This window comes from Marmota marmota, unplaced genomic scaffold (assembly GCF_001458135.2).
Source record: "Marmota marmota marmota unplaced genomic scaffold, marMar, whole genome shotgun sequence".
NCBI classification, from domain to species: domain Eukaryota; kingdom Metazoa; phylum Chordata; class Mammalia; order Rodentia; family Sciuridae; genus Marmota; species Marmota marmota.
This window is the reverse complement of record NW_026005734.1, coordinates 481,027-503,143: the sequence shown is the minus strand read 5'-3', so window position 1 is coordinate 503,143 and position 22,117 is coordinate 481,027. Positions and strand designations below refer to the sequence as shown.

Sequence of the window (22,117 nt, the reverse complement as noted above, 5' to 3'; positions counted from 1 at the left end):
CCACCAGGAGAGGACAGGATGGAGGTGCTGGGCCAGGGGAGAGTCCTGGGAGCAGAGGCAGCTCTCAGCTGCAGCCTGAGGCTGAGAGCCCCTGAGTCCCCCAGAGCAGCAGAGCCAGGCTGACAGCAGACAGGACGGCATGCAGGGCAGGCTGGGTGAGGGAGGAGGCCCAGTCCCTTCCCTGTGCAGCATCCCTGCAGTGAGACCTGCCTTGCCCACAGCCCAGCATTTGGAGAGAACAGTGGACACTGTCTTTAGTGAGGTGGGGTCACTGAGAGGGCAGGTGTAGTTGCTGACCTCCTGATGAGGTTCAGGAATTGACCTCCTGCCTAACTGAGTGAGCACAGCACAGTAATAAGACATGTGGGCTCCTCTCCTTGTTCCCTGTGGTGTTGACCATGAACTCCCTGCAAACACTGAGCCTGCAGCACCCACCTCCTGATTCTGGGGTGACCCAGGTGTGTCCTTGCTGATTCCCATGATTTTGCCATCTGCAAATGCACATGTCTCTTTGTGTGCTGTTTCCAATTCCTAGCAAATCATTTGATTCAGAAAGCTGTCCTTCCATGTGTAGTAATGGGAAGATTTCTATATGCTTCCACTTCCTCACCTGGGGAACCTAGGGAATCTGGGGCGCCCTCTGTGATAGATTTCCCAAATTTTCTAGGGCCAAGGTAACCCAGTGGGCTCCATCAAGCCTGAGCTGCACGTGGATGTGCTTCATGTAACTTGTCCTTCCACTGCATTGACCACCAGCCTCCCTGGAGACTTCCCATTCATTTCTGTGTTGATCAAGATTTCATGGATCCAACATCTTGGTCTCTTCAGTCTCCTCAATGACTTCCTCACCAATGACGCTTGTTTCTTTGGAACTTTCCTGAGTGGCCTCTGTCTCAGTTCAGGTGATTACTCCTCCAGTTCATGGGTGATTCACCTGGTTGACCTTTAAACACAGGACCCATGGCCAAAATTGCTGTGAGTTATATTTAGAAGAAGATTTCCTGTAACTCACTTGCTTCCTTTCTAAGCACATCCATCGTGCACCAGGGACAGACTTGGGGATCATTGCAAACACAGCAATCACCTTGCACAGACATGGCAGGGACTGTGACCTTCCTTAGCTGCTCAGAAGAACTTTTATTCACAGCAGGAGACAGACACAAGAGGATGGGGTGGAGAAACTCTTCTGGGAATTGGGCCTTGGGAGGGAATTGCCTTCTCAGGCAGCTGAGGTCCATGAACAAATGCAAAAATAGAACAGCTTTGAATGCAAGGTTTGGCCTTGCTCCCAGGGCTGAGGAGGTGTGGCATGGCCCCCAGAGCTGGGACACTGTTGCTGTAGAAGTCTGGAGTGCGACAAACTTCCCATTCCTTTTCAAGTTCCTGTGGTGTACAAACAGTCACTCAAGTGTGAACATCATGTTTACAGCTGAGAGTGTGTCTTGCACCTGAGTGTGTGGATCTGAGTGTGTGTTATTGTACAAAGTGATCCAGAAATGCTCTGTGTGTTTGTGAGTTTCCTCAATTCACCTCCAGCTGGAAACATAACGTAATAGTACTTTTAATGGTTTTACATTACTGTTTGAGGACATACATTGTAAGTTAGTTGATTTTTAGCATTTTAACTTTGGGGCTATTACACATGAAGTTACACTTTTTGCAAGTTAATTTGGGGACCTTGGAATTCAGTATTATGGCATTAACACAGCTCAATCCATGCCAGTCAGTCATTATTATTCTTTTAACTTCACAGTTATTTATGCTAGGCCCAGCCCCCCACTGTTGCCTGAGTGTGTCAGGGTGGCCATGCAGACAGCCTGCCCAGCACCACTCAGGTCCAGTCCACGTCCTCACCTGCCTTTCCCCAGAGAGCTCACCCTGCCCATGGCTTCCCTTCTGCCCCTCTGCCCACAGCCATGATGCCACAGCCAACTACAGGACAGGGGGATGGCCCAGGTCCCACCAGGTCTGCCAGGACTGCACCTGGGGAAGAAAACAGCAGGCACAGAGACATGGCAGGATGGACTGATGGGTGACTAACAATGAATGAAGGAGCAGAGCCAGGGCAGGGGACCTCGGGATGGTCCTGCAACACATGAGAGGAGAACTGATGGGAAACCACCTGAGGAGGCCAGACATAGGCTGGTCCAAAACCCAGATGAGCACAGTGAGGCCAACTGCAGTCCAACAGCCATGATGAACTAGGGGCTGGAACTCTGCAGAGAAGTCCTGGCAGCCTGGAGCTGAAGGGCAGGGCACAGTGAGAGAGCCACACCTTGACAGGGGCCACCTGCCTGGGGTGCAGGGACAGCTAAAGGAGCAGCCCACTGTGGATCCCTCCTCAGCACAGCAGAGGCCAATGACACAAGAGCATCTCAACTAACCTAGAGTATACCACTGGGCGAAATCCAGCACTTTCCATGATGAAAGGAACCAGGAAGTTACTCAGAGGAAGAACAGCACAGTGAGGCTAAGGGTGAGGCCAGGGGGCTGTGTCCAGCTGGACTGTGTACTGGGGCTGCTCAGAGCCCTCACCTGTGTCCCCACAGTGGCCCTGAGGACAGAATTGGAGCACTGGGTTTACTGTCAGGCCTGCTGGGCTTCAGTCCCCTTCAACATGTCTCTGTCTTTTTCCTTCTCAATGGGAGTACTCACCCCTGCCATAGGACTTGGGAGTATGGGACCCCTCTTTGATTTTAAGGCACATGGTAGAGAGTTCCCTGAATCTTGCAGAATCTTGTAGTGGTCAGACACGCTGACCTCTGCTCCTGCCTTCCCACGTTGTGCAGCTGTTTTTCACAAACTAAAACCACAGGCCTCGGGTGTGGCTACTATAGAGTAGGCTTCAGTGTGCACAGGGCTCTGGGGTCCTCCTGGATTTCTGGGATCTGCTGGAGGATTTGTGACTTTAGGGACTCCAGGATGAGGACTGAATGTGCTCCGTCTTATGAGATGGATGTGAAAGATTTGTGTCCAGGTATGAAATGACTAGTGTCATAATTGTCCTCCCAAAATAACATGTGCTAAGGTTGTTCTGCAGCCCTGTGGGCTGTTGGGGAGTGGGGGATCCCTCAGGACATGGGGACTTTGAAATTTATGTCAATCACTGTGAACATGCACTGCGAGTGGGTGGTCATACCCCATCTCTTCTCCCCTCCCTTTTGATTCCTAGAAACAGGGTGAGTGGCTGTCCCACAGTGGGATCTCTGCATTGCCCCTGGCACACCCAGGAAAGGTGTGAATGCAGTGGACTCCTCTCTTCATGGACTAGAGCACTGGAAGTCATGAGCCAAAGGAAAGCTCCTCTTCATGTGTTGGTGGCCTCAGGCACTTGCCACAGGGGTGCACAGCTGAGGAGCCCAATTTAGGTTACAGTGCTAGGAGAAAAGGCCAGGCCTGAAGGACAGCCTCTTCATGGCCTCATTACCCTGTCCATGTAAGAAGCTGGCCTCACAGGCACAGAGCTGGACAGTGGCTGTGCTGGTGAGCAAGGTCAGGAGAGGGAGGGGCTGAGACAAGAGGCACATGGCCATGGCTGACCCAGGAGCACTTGTCTGTCCTCACCCAGAGGGTGGCTGTGGGCAGCACGCTCACCCTGCAGACCAGCAGAGCCAGCAGGAGGGATCAGGAGGGCTCTCCTCCCAGGAGCGAGAGTGTGGGGTGATGGGTGGACCACGAGTCCTGAGCTCACCAACAGGCCATGCTCAGGCACCTGGACCTCTGCTCCTGCCTCCCCAGGATGTGCAGCTGGTTTTTACAAACTGAAATGACAGCCCTGGGGTGTGGCCACAGGTAGAACAGGCTCCACCTAACACAGGGCCCAGGGGTCCACAGGGGATCCCAAGATCCTAAAGTCCTTTGATTATGATGTTGAGATCTGCAAGGAAAATGCCCCCAGGCCCCAGGATGAGGAAGTTAGCAGAAGCTGGAGATGGAAACTGAGAGACAGAAGCCAACAGAAATGCAGCACAGGGAAGTACCAGAGGGGCCCAGTGAGTATCAGGTGCACCAGGACAGGGAGCAGGTCCCGAGCAGTTTCCACTCAGCCACGGAGAATCAGCCAGTGACCGTGTCCCTGGGGGTTACCTGAACAAATTCCAAGAGGAAGCTCCACAAGCCCAGCAGAGGAGAGCTGAGCAGGAGCTGCTCAGGCAGCACAGACTGGACTCAGCTCACACAGGCTGGTCCTGAGGTGGACACACTAAACTTCCAAGGATGTGGATCCAGCCCTGGGAATGAGTAAGTGTTGGTCTGTGCCAGCTCTGGTCTGGAGATCAACACCCAACTGCCAACCTGGCAGCTCCCATGGGCTAACTCTGCAGGCTCACAGGGTGCCCAAGTGTGGAGGTGGGTCTTCCCCACCCTGATTCCAGAAGATTCACTGGGTAGCCCTGGAGCACAGGCAGAACTAGAGTACTGGGAGCAATGTCCCCTAATGTCCCAGTACTCTAGTTCTCCTAGCTACAGGGCCAGCTTGTAGGACAGCAGGCAAGAGAGCTCACCCTGTGCAGCATGTCCTGAGACCAGCAAAGACATGGGGTGCGACAGCCTGAGGCTTGGGCACAGGATCTCTCTTCATTGTGCACAGCAGTTGGGACATGGAGTCTAAGCATCCTTTCATTAACTCATTAACATGGTTGTTGAAGCACTTTTCATGATCACCATTTTGTCCCTTGTATATGTGTATATGTGGAAAATATGCTGTCCACAGAGGAAGAAGGTAATTTAACCTGTCCCTGCTGGCCCTGGGCAAGGCCCTGGACACATGGACCTGTCTGAAGTGGGTCAGGCAGAGGGAGACCATCACCACACCATCCCTCATGTGGGGAAGCTACTGCAGCAGGTCCTGGAAAGAGAGAGGACAGTGGCCCTGCAGATGGGAAGGTGCAGGGAGGGCGAGGGTGAGGGTGGGTGGTGAGGGCCACGTGCAGAGAGGGCCTTGTCCTGGGGCTCTGCAGCTCACAGGGCACCTGTGGCCCACAGCCAGGCTGTGCTTCACAGTGACTGGGGCAGAGCAGCTGGTGGGCTCCCCACACCCAGGAGGGACAGGTGATGGACAGCTGGGTGTGCACAGCCTGGGATCCACCATGGCGCCTGGCACCCCTGTGTCAGGGTGCTGTCCTCTGCGGCAGAACATCTACGTTTCACTGAAAGTATGGAAGTACATTTGGAATGGCCAGCTGTGTGTCTGATTGTGTGGGCTTTGTTTCTCCAGCCAGGAGGTCCAAGGACCAGGGTAGAGGAGAGTGTGTTTGCAGAATCGCTAATTAAGACCTCAGTACACCAAGCAGGAAGCTGGTCTGATTTTATTGTGCAGTTATTGTGTGTATATATACTCAGGCACTACCTTAGCAGATAACAGGCAGTCACCAATGCAGTTTCTACTAAGTGTCCTTGCAGTGACCAATCGAGGAGTGGCCCATGGAGCAAGCACAGGGACTGCAACAATGGTCTCAAGCCCCGGGCTGTATCTATGGTATAAGCGGCCTGCTGCTTACATGCCTGGCACAAAGGCAGTGGCCTGCCACTCAGACACCCTCGACATATGCCATGTATGCAGTACTCCATGCACCTGTCCCCACATCTCCCCCCTCTTACTGTGCCACAAGGACCTCAGCCAGCATTGATGTTTTTCATTTGGTTACCCTTACATGGCTACATAAACATCTCAAAACACAAGAAAAAATTGTCACTAATATAAACAGTAGAGCCAGGGTAATAGCATTATAAGGATTATTTAATTTGGCTATCAGGTTTCCCAATGTTCAGTTAATCCCTGGAAGAAAGAAGAGGTGGTGAAAATAGACACCTTAGTCTCACTGATTTTGACAGTGTCTTAGTAAGGTTTTGCATAGTCACAACACAGTTAGCATCCCAAGTGCCCTTAATATACTGAGAAAAACTGTAGATGTGTAAGGTTACATTTTAAGACACAGCATATTGAGTGACACAAATACTATGAAACTCAGGGTCACAGTGACCCTTGCAACATAAACAGAATATCTAGTTGTTCCTGGTGGAGGTCTGTTTCTTGCTGAATGACTAAAATGGCACCTCAGGACATTTCACTTAAGTCATTTTGAGTTACAAAGGCTTCTGCTGTGGCAGTAGACACATTGCTCACAGTCTGAGCAGTCTGGATACTCTTAGTGAGTGAAGCAGTGGCAGTGGCTGTGGCGGTGAGGGTGGCTACCAGGTCGATAATTCCAGCAATGAAGAGGCTAATTGCACACCTTGTCTGGTGCAGGATGTCATGCAGAAGACTCTTCATCTCCCTGTCCCAAGGTCTCTTCCACTCTCTGGACAGGTTCACTGGAAGCCAGATTACTGGGGCCAGTTTAAGGGTAAAAAATACATTTAGCTTTCATATCAGGGGTTAGACAATTTGTGAGCCAGCAGGATGCGGTGACTGCACAAGGGACCTCTGTATGAGTGCTACTTATGCCATCAGTATCATTGATTATAAGCATGGCAAAGGGTGGCAAAACACAAGCTTGTTCCTGGTGGGTATGGGCATAATTTGGAACAAGGGCAAATCCATGGTCAGAGTCTGGACTCAATATCAACCCATTCATCCAGCCAGCTGCTGCCCATTTGTGGGCCTAGCCACCAGCAATATTGGTGTGATATCCATCATCCATACTGAGTTCCTGCATACCAGTTGGTAATGGCTTGTCCTGTGTAGCAGGTACTGCAGTGGCCCATGTGGTTTTGGGGCACAACAGTGACATTCCAGAGAGCTGCGCCCACCTAGGCACATAGGTGTTATTCTTCCCCAGAGAAATTCCTCTTATCAAGGAGATAAGATATGGCAGTGACACATTATTCCATGGGATGATATCATTATCTGAGAGGGCTTTCCATCAAGCATTGTTGGGCATGTTGGCAGCAAGGGTTTCGTGCATTTGCCATGGGGGAGTCTGTGGCTATAGGTAGTATTAACTAAACCTCTAAGGTCAGAGAGAGACAGCCCAACATATGACTTATTATAGTTATCTACAATCGTTTCATTGGCAAGAGCAAAAAAGAGTGGACTGTCTGGATTATAGACTTCATTATCTACTATGGCACAGTGGGTCTAGAAATGCTGATATTGTAGGGGACAGTTACCTCCTGGATGGATAAATCATGATCAATAAGGTTGGAATTATTGGAAAAGAGCTTGGATAAAGCCTGTCCCAATTAGCAATAGCCAGAAGGGGTGGTCTAGTGAGCAGGGCCCAATTTACCTGATGGGGGCTTCACTGTTAGCAGTGAGCATTGCACACAGTAGGACCACCATCGTAGGCCCAGGGATGGGGTTGCCAACAGGCAAAGGGGCCAATCTGGTGGCTTGGTCAACAAGTCATTTAAGATCACCCCAGTTACTTTACGTGAGGTCTGCTTGTGTTGTTGAGGTCTTTTCCTGTGAGGTTTTTCCTCCAGAGTTAGTTCCTTCATCTCCTTGGTTGGTGGTTCTGGGGGTCCAGGGCTTGACTTTTTGGCAGGCACCAGCTGGGGTGAGGCTCCTGTTAACATGTAAACCTTCCACCCGTGGTTAGGAGAGACCCCAGACCACCCCATGCACTTGTTATGGGATCCCTCCATGACACTGTAGGTAGAGGGAGGGCCCCGTGGGGGGCATGTTTATAGGCTGCTGTGTCTGTAGAACATTTTGACATTGAAAGAAAATTTGAAGCAAGTAAGGTTCTTTTCAAGGCATCATGAGGGACTTGGTATAGCTTCCCCCTCTGTCTGGTAGCATGTCTTTAATTCCTTGTGTGTTCTTTCTATGATGCCTTGAGCCTAAGGGTTGTAGGGGATCCCAGTTAAGTGCTGTATATGCCAATCACTGCAAACTGCCTGAAATGCCTTGCTAGTACAGGCTGGCCCATTGTCAGCTTTAATAGAAATGGGAACGTTTGAGATTCCAAAACATTGAAGTACATGGGTGATGACCTGTTTTTTTGGTTTCTTCTGTGGGGACTGTGGCCATTACACAGCCTGAATAGATATCAATGATTATACAAATATATTTTAAATTTTCAAAGGTGCATAATGAGAGACATCCATTTGCCATAAAGCTTATATGTTAACCCTCAGGGATTCACTCCAGCAGGTTGTAAAGGGCCAATGGGGAGATAAGGTGCACATTTTTTGCAGTCTCTGACTAGCTGTCTGCAAGCCTCCTTAGTCCTGCTTTTATGCAGCTGTCATGGCTGAGGCCAGCAGAGAGGCTTGAGCTGCTGGTGTCCCTGTATCCTGGGTGGCCAAAATCCAGTCATCCAGTGTGTCATTGTGTACTGGTGCCACTCCTGCTCTGTGTTCTTCTTTAGTCCATCCCAGATCAACTCCTTGGCTAAGGCTGCCCTAGTCCTTCATGAGACACCTTCCCTTCTACACCTTGTTTACTGTCTCAATAAGCTGGAAAGTCCTCCATGGCTCTCCGCCTTAAGCCCTGTATAGGGACAGTACCTGCCCCAGCTTGTAACGTCCCCAGGCTCTCAGAGCACAGAGACCACCTGGTCACAATGCTTTTGTGGGCCAAATTATTGCTCTTCAAAAGGAGCTCTGCCTCCTGGAAGGGTTTCTGGGAGACCATGGCTTGGGCCTGCCTGGTGGCCTGGTCATTTCTAATCTGCTATAGTCCCTTGCTGGCTTGGGCATTGCCCCATAAGGAGGCAGTTGCCATGGACTCAGGGAAGGATATAACTTTGCCTGTCAGTAGAAGTTGCACCTGCACATTTGTGGCCACCTCTTCCTGCACATGAAGGCCAGCAGCACCATGTCCTGCCTCTCTCCCTCCTGCAGCTGTGGGGCTGCTGGCTGTGAAGTAGATTCTCGCCCCTTTCCTGTACCTGCTGCGGGTGCTTGCTTTGAGGTACATTGACACCCCACCTTTTTCCTCTTGCCTGTGTGTTTTCTTGATCAGTCCACCAAAGATTTGTCCATTTTATTGATCTTTAAAATGACAGAACTTTTTTTCATTGATATTTTGTACTGTTGGTTTTATTCTCTGTTTCATTTATGTCCACTTTATGTCAACAAGACTTCTATATTTTTAATATTTTATTTGATCAGCTCAATTACATATAATTATTTGGCATATTAAAAATTAAAAATGCATAAACAAAATGTTATAAGAGTCATTTCTTCCACCTGTATTTTCTATATGAAATTTCTCTGTCATAACCTTCTCAAATTATTACCTGTTCTTCATACCAAATACAAATACAGTAATTTTCCTTTGCCTTACGTCCCTAATATCATTATATATCTAATTAATAATCATATTTTGTACAATACCTTTTCATAAGTGAACAAACATGATATTGCAACTGATAAGCAGAGTTTTCCCAATTGTTTACTTTCCCAGTGGGTTAGTTTCTGTCTCCTGAGTCTCACTGAAACTTCAGGACTTGCTCTGGGGGCCTCCCTCAGCTCCTTCCAGGGCCCAGTTGGATGGTGGGATCTCTTTCCCTAAACATGATCCCTCACTTGCACACAGTCTGTATGTGATTGCTTAGGTCTGCTTTATTTCTAGGGGTGGGTTTCAGGGGTTCTCGGGCACTGAGCCACATCCCCCACTGATTTGTATGTTATTTGAGGTAGGAACTTATTGAGATTCTTAGTGCCTTGCCTTTTCTGAGGCTGGCTTTGAATTTACAATCCTCCTGCCTCAGCCTCCCGAGCCACTGGGAGTACAGGTGTGTGCCATTGCACCCTGTGTATGCCTGCTTCTATGAGTGTAATATTTGGACTTAGTTATATGAATTAAATTCAGGGATTTGACAGTTGAAAACCTTTTATTTATTTGTTTTTCTTCTAATTTGTTATATAGAACAGCAATATGCATGACAATTTATATTACAGATAGAGAACACAAGTTTTTCATATCTCTGGTTGTACCCAAAGTATAGTCACACCATTCATGTCTTTATGCATGTACTTAGGATAATGACATCCATCTCATTCCACCATCTTTTCTACACCCATACCCCTCACTTCCCCTCCCAGCTATTTGCCCTATCTACAGTCCCTCCCATGCTCCACTCCTCCCAATGATTTTATGAGTCAGCATCATCATATCACAGAAAACATTCAGCTTTTGGTATTTTGGGATAGACTAACTTCATGTAACATTGTATTCTCCAACTCCATCTATTTACCTGCAAATGCTATAATTTTATTCTTTTTTAATGCTGAATAATATTCCATTGTGTATACATACCATGTTTTATTTTTCCATTCACATACTGAAGGGTATCTATGTTAATTCCACCATTTAGCTATTGTGAATTGTGCTGCTATAAACAATGATGTGGCTGTGTCTCTGTATTATGCCATTTTAAAATCCTTTGGTTGTAGTCCAAGGAGAGGGATAGCTGGGTCAAATGGTGGTTCCATTCTCAGATTTCCAAGGAATCTCCATACTGCTTTCCATATTGGCTGCACCAATTTGCAGTCCCACCAGCAATGTATGAGTGTGCATTTTCCCCACATGCTCCCCAACACTTATTGTTGTTTGTATTCTTGATAACAGCCATTCTGACTGGAGTGAGATGAAATCTTAGAGTAGCTTTGATTTGCATTTCTCTACTAGCTACAGATGTGGAACATTTTTCCATGTTTGTTGATTGATTGTAGATCCACTCCTGAGAAATGTCTGTTCAGTTTCTGAGCCCCTTTATTGATTGGGTTATTTGTTTCTTTGGTGTTTAGATCTTTGGTTCTTCATATATCCTAGAGATTAGCACTCTATCTGATGTGTGTGTGTGGTAAAAATTTGCTCCCAAAATGTAGGCTCTCTATTCCCTGCACTGATTGTTTCTTTTGGTAGGAAGGAGATTTTTAGTTTGAATCCACCTCATTTATTGATTCTTGATTTTAATTCTTGCACTGTAAGAGTCTTATTAAGGAAGTTGAGGCCTAATCAGACATGATGGAGATTCGGGAGATTTGGGCCTGCTTTTTCTTTTATTAGATGCAGTGTCTCTGGTTTAATTCCTAGGTCCTTGATACACTTCGAGTGGTATGAATAGTGAGATAGGGGTTTCATTTCATTTTGTTGCATAGTGTTTTCCAGTTTTCCCAGCACCATTTGTTGAAGACACTGTCTTTTCTCCAATGTATGTTTCTGTGCCATTGTCTAATATTAGATAACTGTAATTGTGATACATCACAACATCACAAAACCTATCTATGCTAATCTATGCTAATTCGTACCTCTACTCCGTACCATCGATCTGCAGGTCCATCTTAGTAACAATGCCATGTTGTTTGTGTTACTATTGCTCTGCAGTAGAGTTTAAGGTCTGGTATAGTGCTGGCACCTGCTTCACTCTTCTTGCTAAGGATTGCTTTAGCTAATCTGGATCTTGTATTTTTCTATGTGAATTTCATGTCTGCATTTTCTATTTCTATGAGGAATGTCATTGGGATTTTAATTGGAATTGCTTTAAATCTGTATAGTGCTTTTGGTATTATGGTCATTTTGACAATATTAATTCTGCCTATCCAAAAACAAGGAAGATCTTTCCATATTCTAAGGTCCTCTTTAATTTTTTTCTTTAGCATTCTGTAGTTTCTGTTGTAGAGGTCTTTCACCACTTTCATTCAGCTGATACACAAGTGTTTTTATGTTTTATATTTTGAGGCTGTTGTAAATAGGGTTAGTTTTCCATGTTTCTCTTTCAGAGGATTTGTCACTAATATACCAAAATGCCTTTGACTTATGTGTGTTGGTTCTATATTCTGCTACTTTGCTGAATTGATGCACTAGCTCTAGAAGTTTTCTTTTGGAATTTATTGAGTCTTCTATGTATAGAATTATATCACCAGCAAAAAGGGCTACTTTGAGTTCTTCTTTTCCTATCCACGTTCCTTTAATTTCCTTTCTGTCTAATTGCTCTGGCCAGTGTTTCAATAACTAAGTTATATAGAAGTGGTGAAAGAGGTCATCTCTGTCTTGTTCCAGTTTTTAGAGGGAATGCTTTCAATTTTTCTCCATTTAGATTGATGTTGGCCTGGGATTAGCATAGATAGCTTTTGTGATGTTGAGAAATGTTCCTGTTATCCCCAGTTTTTCTAATTTTTTGAACATGAAGGGGTGCTGTATTTTGCCAAATGATTTTTCTGCATCTATTGAGATGATTAAATGATTCTTATCTTTAAGTCTATGATGTGATGAATTACATTTATTGATTTCTATATATTGAGCCATCCTTGCATTCTTGGAATGCACCCCACTTGGTTGTAGTGTATTATCTTTTTGATATGTTTTTGTATTTAATTTGCCAGAATTTTATTGAGAAGTTTTGCATGTATGTTCGTTAGAGATATTGCTCTGAAATTTTCTTTTTTTGATGTGTCTTTGTCTGGCTTTGGAATCAGGGTGATATTGGCCTCATAGCAAAGTTTGGAAGTGCTCCTCTTTTTCTAATTTGTGAAATAATTTGAAGAGTATTGATATAAGTTCTTTTTAAAGATCTTGTAGAACTCAGTTTTGTATCTTTCTGGTCCTGGTCTTTTCTTGCTTGGATGGATTCTGATGGCATCTTCTCTTTCATCACTTGAAATTGATCTCTTTAAACTGTGTAGAGCATCCTGATTCAATTTGGGCAAATCATATGTGTTGGGGTTTAAGTGTGCAGAGTTTAGCTCCCTCAGGCCTGACATTTTGCAAGAGCTGTGGCTGTGATTTAGGTCAGCTGAGGCAAACTTCAGTTAGGAGGAGGAAAAGTTCTCTTCCCCTTATCGCAAGTCACAAGTTCTGCATGGTTTGGCCAAGAGGAAGAAGCTTCCTGCATACTTATCCTGGGAACAGTACATTCTGAAGAAACAAATGCATCCTCAGAGGAGTAGATAATGTCTACAAAGAACTTTAGGAGGGTACTTATCAAACAAACAGGAACAATTTGAATATAGCTCTGTGTATCCGCTGAGGCATGATATTTGGACAATGTGGGTAAAGTGTTATTGAAGAATTTCTTGCTTTGTTAGAAGAAGTGTACAAAAGGAACTTACAAATAAACCTCAGCATGCAGTTGCGATTGCTGCCTTGGCTCTGCATCCCCTGTGTCCTGGTTATTTCTTGACCCTTACCCAGGGACCCGAACGCTCTAGACGTTCACACAGGGGACTGCCTTTGATAATTTCTATTTTATTGGAGTACAAGTTTTCAAAATGATTTTAAATTATCTTCTTTATTTCTGGAGTGTCTGGTATTTCCTTTTGCATCATGTATGTTAGTAACTTGAGATTTCTCTCTCCTTTTCTTTATTAATGTGGCTAGGGGTCTGTCAATTTTATTAATTTTCTCAAAGAACCAAATTTTTGTTTTGTCAATCTTTTCAATTGTTTCTTTTGTTTCAATTTCATTGATTTCAGCTATGATTTTTAATTATTCCTGTCTTCTACTGCTTTTGGTGTTTATTTGTTCTTCTTTTTCTAGGGCTTTGAGATGTAAAGTTGGGTCACTTATTTGTTGACTTTTTCTTCTTTTAAGAAATAAATTCCATGCAATAAGCTTTTCTCTTAGAACTGTCTTAATAATGTTTCAGAGATTTTGATGTTTATCAGTGTTCTCATTTACCTCTAAGAATTTTGAAATCTTTTTCTTGGTATCTTTTGCAACACATTGTTCATTTAGTAGCATATTATTTAGTCTCCAGGTGTTGGAGTTGTTTTTATTTTTTATTTTATTGTTGATTTCTAATTTTATTTATTTATGATCTGATAGAATGCAGGGTAGTATCTCTACATTTTTATATTTGCTAAGAGTTCCTTGTGGTATAATATATGTTCTATTTTAGAGAAGAATACATGTGCTGCTGAGAAGAAAGTGTATTCATTCATTGATGGATCAAATATTTTATATATATATATATATATATATATATATATATATATATATCAGTTGCGTCTAAGTTATTGATTGTATTATTGAGTTCTATAGTTTCTTTTTTCAGCTTTTGTTTGGAAGATCTATCCAGTGTTGACAGAGGTGTTTTAAAGCCACTCAGAATTATTGTGTTGTGGTCTATTTGATTCCTGAACTTGAGAGGACTTTTCATGATAAATGTAGATTCTGCATTTTGGAGGGCATATATATTTATAATCATTATGACTTGTTGATGACTGGTTCCCTTAAGCAATATGAAATGTCCTTCTTTATCCCTTTTAATTGCCTTAGGCCTGAAGTCTACTTTATTTGATATGAGGATGGAAACCCCTGCTTGCTTCCACAGTCCAGGTGAGTGGTATGATTTTTCCCAACATTCCACCTTTAGTCTATGTATATCTCATCCTCTGAGATGAATCTCTTGAAGGCAGCATATTATTGGGTCTTTTTATTATCCAATCTGCTAGCCTATGTCTTTTGATTGGTGAGTTAAACCATTAACATTCATGGTTATCATTGAGATATGATTTCTATTCCCAGGCATTTGTTTATTTTTGGTATTTAACTTTACTTGGTTTTTCCTTTGGTGCAATACACCCTCTGTTGATTTTCTTGGTTGTTTTCATTTTCTCTGCATGGAAAATTTTGCAGAGTATGTTTTGTAATGCAGGGTTTCTAGCTGGAAGTTCTTTTAACTTTTGTTTATTATGGAAGGTTTTTATTTCATCATCAGTTCTAAAGATTAATTTTGGTGGATACAAGATTTTTGGTTGACATCCATTTTCTTTCAGAGCTTGATGTATTTTTTTTCAGGATCTTCTAGCTTTCAGGGTCAGGGTTGAGAAATCTGTACATAACTTAATTGATTTTTCTCTGTACATATTCTGATTCCTTTCTCTTGTAGCTTTTAAAATTCTCTTCTCATTCTTTACACAAAGAATTTTTATTATAATGTGTCTTGCATGGATCTGTTGTGATTTGTAAATTTGGCATTCTGTAAATCTCTTGTATTTGTTTTTCCGATTCATTCTTCATGTTTGGAAATTTTCTCTTATTATTTTATTGAATAGATTGATCATTCCTTTGTTTTGGAACTCTATGCCTTCCTCTATCCCAATAACTTTTAAATTCAGACTTTTTATGCTATCCATATTTCTTGAATGTTCTGCTCATGGTTTCTTACCATTTTCACTGTGTGGTCTACATTGTTTACAGGATTATATATTTTGTCTTCATTGTCTGACATCCTGTCTTCCACGTGGTCTAACCTGTTGGTGATGCTTTCAATTGGAGGTTTAATTTGGTTTATTGTCTCTTTCATTTCAAGGATTTCTGTTTGGTAATTTCTTGGAACCTCTATCTCCCCATTGAAGTAATATTTTCTTCCTGTATTTGCTTATGTAACTCTGAATCAAAATGATCTTATGGTGCCTGTAGTCTATCTCTTATATTATCCATTCATCCACAGAACAATTTAATTATGTGCATCCTGAACTCCCTCACTGTGATTCTTCTGTGGTGCTGGCCATGGATTCTAATAATGCCATATCTCGATTTGTTTGGGTTACTTTCTTCCCTGGTCTTTTAATTTACAATGTAGTTCTATATTATTTACAATTCTATTTTTATTTACAATATATATTATATTGTAATCAGTTTGCACAAGGGCTTACAGGTTGTGATGGTGGACAAAGAACCAGAGGTGAGGTATAGGATGCTATGCCTACAGAACTGGTGAAACATTGTGGTTATTTTAGCAAGGAAGTTCCTTCATTCCCAGGAGCTGCTGGGCCTGAGGAAGAGGTCAAGGCTGATAAGACTCTAGCATGGAGGACATTTCCATAGCAACCAGGCATTCTATGCCTTTGCACAGAAACTTTCCCAGTCACCAAGTATGCCACAGCCATGAAGACATCAGGGACCCCAACATCAGACACTGGTCTCCCAGTAACTGTTACCACTCCCCACGCTTTGTCCTGGTGCTCTGCAGCTCACAGGGCACCTGTGGCCCACAGCCAGGCTGTGCTTCACAGTGACTGGGGCAGAGCAGCTGGTGGGCTCCCCATACCCAGGAGGGACAGGTGATGGACAGCTGGGTGTGCACAGCCTGAGATCCGTCATGGTGCCTGGCACCCCTGTGTCAGGGTGCTGTCCTCTGCCTCACTAGTGGTAGGTTTCAGTGTAAGTGTGAAAATACAGCTGGAATGGCCAGCTGTTGTCTGATGGAGAGAGATGCTGACATTCTTAATCATGTTAACAATGAAACACCATCACATGTAAAAGAAAACAAAATACAACATATAAATTTTATAATCAAGTTTTAAAAAATATATTCAACTGTCAATTCCTAAATCTAATTTACTTACATGAGTACAATTGTTATAGTCAGAAATGTGAGCTTAAGCAATCAAACACAGAGTCTCTGCAAGTCAGGGGCACAGTGTTTAGAGGAGATAATCCCTGCATCCACCAGGCTCAGGCATGAGCTGAGAGAGTTCCCCAGAGCAAGTCCTGAGGCTTCAGTGAGACAAAGCAGACACAAAATAGACCAATGGGAAAGATAGGTATTGGTTCTGCCTTTGTTCAGATGAAATATCCCTTTTTGTTTACTAAATTACAATAAATTGTACAAGGCTAAACTATTGTTCAGGTTTGTCACAGGTCACCAGAGGTATACAACAAAGGAACATTAATGTATTTGTATTTAATATGAAGAAAAATATAGAGATAATTGCAGAGATGATATCAGGCAGGAAAACTTCAGGTAGGAAATATGGGCAGAAAGCAACCACTCTGCTATAAAATTTTGCTTATATATCTATACATTTGTCAAAATGAACCACATATTTTGCACAATTATATCCAAAATAAAATATTAAAATATAGAGAAACTTGGAAGTATCATTGACAGAAATATAAGTGCCAAATATCATTATAAAACATAACACTCTAACATGGCAACTTACAAATTAATTATGCAAAATCAATACTAAAGCTCTAAACACATATTTTGAAAATACACAAATGATTAATTCTGTGGAGGGAACAAAGACTAGCTTAGGACAATCTGGGATATAAATATTGCCACTTATCATTCTCATCCAGACTGTAGTTAGACTCTCAGAACAGGGTGAGCACTGATGTGAGGAGGGACACAGCCCAGGTGACCCTGTCGGTGGTCCTGCAATGCAGCCACACTGGCTGGAAACCCAGACAGGATCCAAGTTGTCTCTCCCCAGCAGACAGGTGTCCTGAGGCTTCTCAGGCTTAGGGTCATCTCACAGAAAAATGGGGTCAGAGTGGTCCTGGCACAGCATTTCTTGAGAGTCCTTAGGCCAGGGTCAGAGCTGACCCACAGTCAGACCTAGAGAAGAAACACCTCCATGCACAGCTGACCACCCTCTCTCCTAGGTCTTTGCAAATGGAGACCCTGTCTCTCCAAGACATTGTTCAGGTCAACCCTGTCCACAGGGCATGCACAGGTTCATGAGGAGTAGGAGTGTCCACACTTTGGAGCCCTGGGTGTGAGGTGTGGGTGTCATAGAGGCTCACCATGAGGGACAGACAGCTCCCACACACCAAGGTTCACTCTGAATATACACATTTCTATGCATTTTAATAAGTATTAAGGTTTTCTGTCAACATTTCTAGCTCAGTCCATGGATATTTGTGTCAGATAATTTCTTTCTGTGGTCTCTAAAAACTAGAAGCCAGGACAATTCATCCTTAACATGTGAAAACAACTTCCTCCAGACATTGCCAATTGACCCCAGGGGTAGAAAGTTCTGGCACTAAGTGGGCTCCAATAAGAAGTGTGCATGTGACCTGATCCAAGGAAGGACAGTAGAAGATGTGGGAATGGGAAGGAGTCATGGGAAGGAGACAGAGGATCCACCTGAACAGGCAGGGACCAAGACATGGCATCAGGAGTTTGTAAAGTTCCTCAGGTGTGGGGGAACTCACCTTTATCCCCAGGGACACTGAGGGCTGAGGCAGGAGAATCATAACCTCAAGGTCAGCCTGGGCATCTCAGGGAGAACCTGTCCCAAAATAAGACACAAATGAGCCAGGAATGGAGCTCAAGGGTGAAGCACTCTGGATTCAATCCCCGGTGCTGAAAAGAAAAAAAAAAGTAAACTTCACTTTAAAGGCGCTGTTCAGGAAATGTCACTGAAAAGTAACCTCCATCTGCAAAACTGCCTGGTCTGTGCTGAGAGAATTCCAGACAAGCAAGACCTAGAGAAGAATCACCTCACAGAGGGTCTGGCAGAGGGGGGACCTCAAGAATCTGCAGGCAAGGTGGAGTCAGGAGGTGCTGGGTGGGCAGGGACCTCAGGGCCTGAGCTGAGCTGCTCCCTCCTCCCTCTGCACCTGCTCCTGGGTGACCTGAGCTCCTGTGTGCTGAGCGCCCCCTGCTGGCCCTGGGCGCCCTGCAGGAGGTTTGTGTCTGGGCTCACACTGAGGTCCCCTCACTGTGTCTCTAGCACAGTAATAGGTGGCCGTGTCCTCTGCTCTCAGACTGCTCATTTGCAGGTACAGCGTGTTCTTGGAGTTGTCTCTGGAGATGGTGAATCGGCCCTTCACAGCGTTGGCATAGTTTATGTCACTGCTATCACCACTAATGTATGAGATCCACTCCAGCCCCTTGCCTGGAGCCTGGCGGAACCAGTACATCCAGTAGTTACTGAAGGTGAATCCAGAGGCTGCACAGGACAGTCGCAGGGAACCCCCAGGCTGCACCAGGCCTCCCCCAGACTCCACCAGCTGCACCTCACACTGGACACCTGCAAACACAGAGGCAGCCTGGTCAGGACACTGGCACTCATCCACTCTTCCTCTCACTCCTGTCCACTCACACACTCAGGATCTCTGGTTCTCCATTCATTACCTTTGAAAACAGCCACCAGGAAAACCCAGCTGAGCACACTCTCCATGGTGAGCAGCTGTGTTCAGTCCTGATCACTGAGTGGGCTGAGCTGGGAGTCCAGGGTGGGCTCCTGTGCAGAGCTGCAGGGTCAGGTGGGCTGGTTTTCATGAGCAGAGGGAGGCCCTATTTGCATGTGCTCCTGCTATATAGCAGCTCTGGGTGGAGGCCCAGGTAGAGCAGCACTGAGGGCAGATGGGAGTGTCATGGGGCAGCATGGTGGATAGATTAGCTTTCAGGAAGGGAGAATTAACTTTGTGATCTATTCTCTTTTCAATTATGGATTTATTTTTACAACCCACTAAAATATATATTTGAGATGGTAACTCCATGATGCAAGTGTGAAGTCATACACAGAAGCATGAGTGCTGGTTCCCTGGTCCAACAGCTCATGTCTGGCAAGAGGGACTGCTATACAGCAATCTGTATTTGGAGGCCTCAAATAGAGCTCAGCCCCAGCAACATGAGCTTGCTTCTTAGCTGTGGCATCCATCACATTCCATTCAATAGGATGCCCTACCATTTCAGGGGCCTTATGGGTCGAAAACCCTTCCTAATGTTCCATTTGCTGCATGTGCACACATCACCTGATGGAGGCTCTATTGTGCTGCCCGTACCTTTTTTTTTTTTTTTTGGAAAAATGCAGACAGAGTCATAAATGTCATAAATGGTTGATTTCTGTGTATGAGCTCATTATTTCTTAGCCTTTTCCCTAGTATCTGGGCTGGTGCTCTCCATCACCAGCAGGAGGAGAGCTGTGAACACAGCCTGGGATCCGTCATGCCACCTGGAACCCATGTGTCAAGGTGCTGTCCTCTGCTTCACTAGAGCTCGGTTTCACACAGCTGTCCCAAAACAGTCAGTGACCATGACCCTGAGAGTTACCTGAATAAATTCAAGCAGGACAATCCACAGGTGCAGCAGAGGAGAGCTGAGGAGAGGGACGCTGCTGTACACCCCTCCCCTGAGCAAGGCCTCCTGGGGCTGAGGATCCTGGATGCGGCCCTGAGTCCAGTCAGGCTCCCCTCCCTGCTCCCTCCAGGCAGAGGGGCTCTCCATGGTGGTGGGGTGAATCCAGGGGACCAGGACTGTTGGTGGTGCAGCAGGGGTTGGAAGTCCTCAGAGCACGAGGACAGGCAGGAAGCCCTCATTCTTAATCAGAGACACAGAGTCCTGCATGCAGCTGCCCCTCTTGATGACAACACAGCAGACTGAGCTTCAGATGAGGGTAATGACTCTGACTCTTCCATTCTCCAAAGGCCCTTGAGTTGTGCAGACTGCAGTCTACTTTCAGTTGTGTACAAGGCGTGTTTGCCTCTCAGAGAGATTCATAAGAATAAGATGAAGAAAACATGTACTTATAAATGCAGGAAAATTTAACAAAGAGTCTGCTCCATGCCAGGGGCTTGGACATTCCCCAGGTCCTCCACAGCAGGTGCATTGCAGGGTCTCTGAGGTTCTATAAGGTAGAGAAGGAGAGGAAACCCCACAGACCTACAGGAAGCCCCTGACTCCCAGCTTCCTCTCTGCACCTGCTCCTTGGTCCCTTCCTGTCCCTCATAGTTCCACGTGCATCTGCTTGTCCTGAGCTCCACCCCTGGTCTGAGCTTCCCATGTTGGTCCTGATTTTCTGCTACTGATTCTGGTCCCCTGCTGGTCCTGAGCTCCCTGCTGGTCCTAATATCCCTGTTTGTTCTTAGCTATATGCAGGGAGGCTTGTGTCTGAGGTCACCCTGAAGTCTCCCACTATGGATTCTGCACAGTCATGCACAGCTGCATCCTCAGTGGTCACAGAGCACAACTGTTGGGAGAACTGGTCTTTATATGGGTCTCTGGACATGGAGACTCCATTCTTCAGGGAGGAGTTATAAACTGTGGCTCCATTACCATCAGTGAGCCCCATTCACTGCAGTCCCTTCCCTGAAGGATGATGGAGGCTGATGATGAGGTCCTCCAGCACAGGGGTGTGGGCTCAGTGTTCCGCAGGAGCCCTCCCAGCTCTCCAGGAGGGGCAGACCTTGTTCTCTGTCTCTGTCTTTCTCCTTCACTGCAGTGTCCCCACCATGTTGTAGAGAGGACCTTCCTGGTCACTCAGTCCATCTGCACAGCCAAAGCTTCTCAGAAGAAATAAGCTCACCTGGACCCAGGAGGCTTCTTATGTCATGGCAGGTCTCTGTAAATGTATTCCTCAAGCTCATGTGGCCAAGGGGCTACCTGTGCCTACACTCAGGTTTCTGTAAACAACACCCTGTGACTTGATTTTTGTGGCCAAGTGTCACTGAATCCTGGACTGTGGAGAGATCTCCTGAACTGGATTGTGGCATGCAGAGGCCAGCCCATGGGAAAACCTCATAAAAGTTCACCAGTGTTTAACATCTCTTTGCCTCTGTGACCATAGTTCTGATGAGTGCAACCTAGAGGTGCAAACATTCCCTTTGCTGCACAGTTTCATAGGTACAAGAGCATGGAGGCTGAATCCTTAGCTCTGGGCCAGGTGAGGAGGAACATCATGGCAGAACGGCATAGAGGAGGAGAGCAGCTCCAGATGTTGCCATCAGGAAGCAGGAGATCATGGCTCAACAGCGACAATGTGTGAAGACCCACGGCACATTCCAGTGACTCATGTCCACCAGCCACACCCCACCTGCCTACAGATACTGCAAGTGATTTTATGTCAGTGGATTAATCCACTCTAGGTAAAGAGTTCTCATAATCTAGTCCTCTCACCTCTGAACTTTCCTGCATTGACTTACAAAAGAGCTTTTAGGGGAGCTCATTTGTGAACCATAACAAGCAATCCTGGCCCTGCTAATCCTTCCACCTGGTCAGTTTCCAGGGGATTTAATCTCCTCATTTCGTATTGACATAAAGATCCCAGGGAAATAACCGACTATGTGAGAGGCTCATGTGCAGGGAGGGGCGAGGTGTGTCCAGGCTGTTGCTGTCCAGCACCAGCACCGTGTCTGCCAAGCCTGTGGTCTCATGTGGAGCGTGCAGAATGCACCTCCTGTGTCCACACAGACGCAGGGCACAGAGGATGGGAAGACGTCACAGGCAGGACCATGTTGATGTGTCAGGTAGGAGAAGAATTACCCAGGAACAGGTAGCCTGAGACTGAGAGCTTGCACATGAAACTGTGGGTCTCTGTGTGGTTGTGCAAAGTGGCCCAGATGTTCTGGGCCATCAATTAATCTCCTGCTAGAAATGCCAATAATTGTAACGCCTTAATTATTTCAAATTACTCTTTGAGGAAGTATGTTGTATGTTCAGGGACCTTTATAAATTTAGAATTTAGGGACATGAGACATGAA

At 45.4% G+C, this 22,117-nt stretch overlaps 1 gene segment (V, D, J or C); it reads right to left on the bottom strand.

Annotated features, from left to right (window-relative positions):
• Window positions 1-15,223: 15,223 nt before the first annotated feature.
• LOC107160910 lies at window positions 15,224-18,921 on the bottom strand. The segment is given in 3 exon segments: window positions 15,224-15,303; window positions 18,340-18,666; window positions 18,771-18,921. Coding segments are annotated over 3 exon segments (438 nt in total).
• Window positions 18,922-22,117: the final 3,196 nt, after the last annotated feature.